The following is a 966-nucleotide window of genomic DNA, read 5'->3' as shown; positions in this document are numbered from 1 at the left end:
GGCTGCTGTCCAAAATCCTGAACCAGCGCGATCTTCGCATTCGGTTTGTCCACTTGGTCAGCAAGCGGCAGCTGCCAAGGGATCCAGAAGCGTGCGGCTTCTAGTGATCATGACGAGCGCGGGTACGGAGTATCATCAATGTCTGTACCCCGTTCGGGCAAGAAGTCCCGGACTACTTACGAAGCTGCCGCCGCTTCTGTTCCCAGATCGCGACAGTCTTCGGGCAGTCAGCCTGAAGCCGTTCAATCGGCTTTCATCAGTTCTCGGAGTGGGCATAACCCCTTCACTTCACAAGGAGCTGGTACTTACCGCAAAGCCGCCGCTCCTGGAGTACCCGATCCACGTGGTAGTGGACCTCTCTGTTCCGGTCGAGGAGGGGCGGAGGTTCCATCGTACGAATACGAGTACCAGGCACCTCCGGGGAGCCACTCTCGACCGAGTGCACCACCTGCTCGGTCGTTGCAGGGCACTGAAGTTGACCGCCTCCGTCAACATGTTCTCGTGCTTGAGATTGCACTAGGCCTTGGGACTGGCGGTGATGCTGCCGCCCAGGCCGGGAACCAGGGCGTTCACGCTCGTTTTGCGGAACGCCTGGATCGGTTGCAGCGAGATATCTCTGATCTGCATGGGCGGGTGGACCGCCGGGCCTTCTCGTCCGATCTTGACGAGGCCTTCCGCCAGATTCGACGTGTTGAGAGTCTGCAACCACGTCTGGAGCCGCCCTTGGCGCGCTCCCAGCCGTACGCATATGGTGCGTACCCGGCGTACTCGGCGTATGCCCCTGGGGTCCGTTCGTACGGGGCCCCTCCGGCGTACGATCTTGCTTGCGGCCTTGATGTCCAGCGCGAGCCTTGGACGCACGCCTCTGCGACGACGTCTGAGGCCGCTCCTCGCTTCGAGGAGCTGGACCAAGGTGGGTCTGCGAGTCAGCAACCCCCTGCGGATCATGGTACCGCTTAAGACGTC

At 61.4% G+C, this 966-nt stretch overlaps 1 protein-coding gene across 1 annotated transcript; it reads left to right on the top strand.

The window, feature by feature from the left end:
- Positions 1 to 138: 138 nt before the first annotated feature.
- PPTG_19702 (hypothetical protein) lies at positions 139 to 960 on the top strand (the record flags this gene model as incomplete). Its single annotated transcript, XM_008918190.1, has 1 exon — positions 139 to 960. The coding sequence occupies one exon, from the start codon at positions 139 to 141 to the stop codon at positions 958 to 960; it is 822 nt and encodes a 273-aa protein (XP_008916438.1).
- Between the last annotated feature and the right edge of the window lie 6 nt (positions 961 to 966).

This window comes from Phytophthora parasitica (genome assembly GCF_000247585.1).
Source record: "Phytophthora parasitica INRA-310 unplaced genomic scaffold supercont2.154, whole genome shotgun sequence".
NCBI lineage: Eukaryota > Oomycota > Peronosporomycetes > Peronosporales > Peronosporaceae > Phytophthora > Phytophthora nicotianae.
This window is presented reverse-complemented; position numbering and strand designations above follow the sequence as displayed.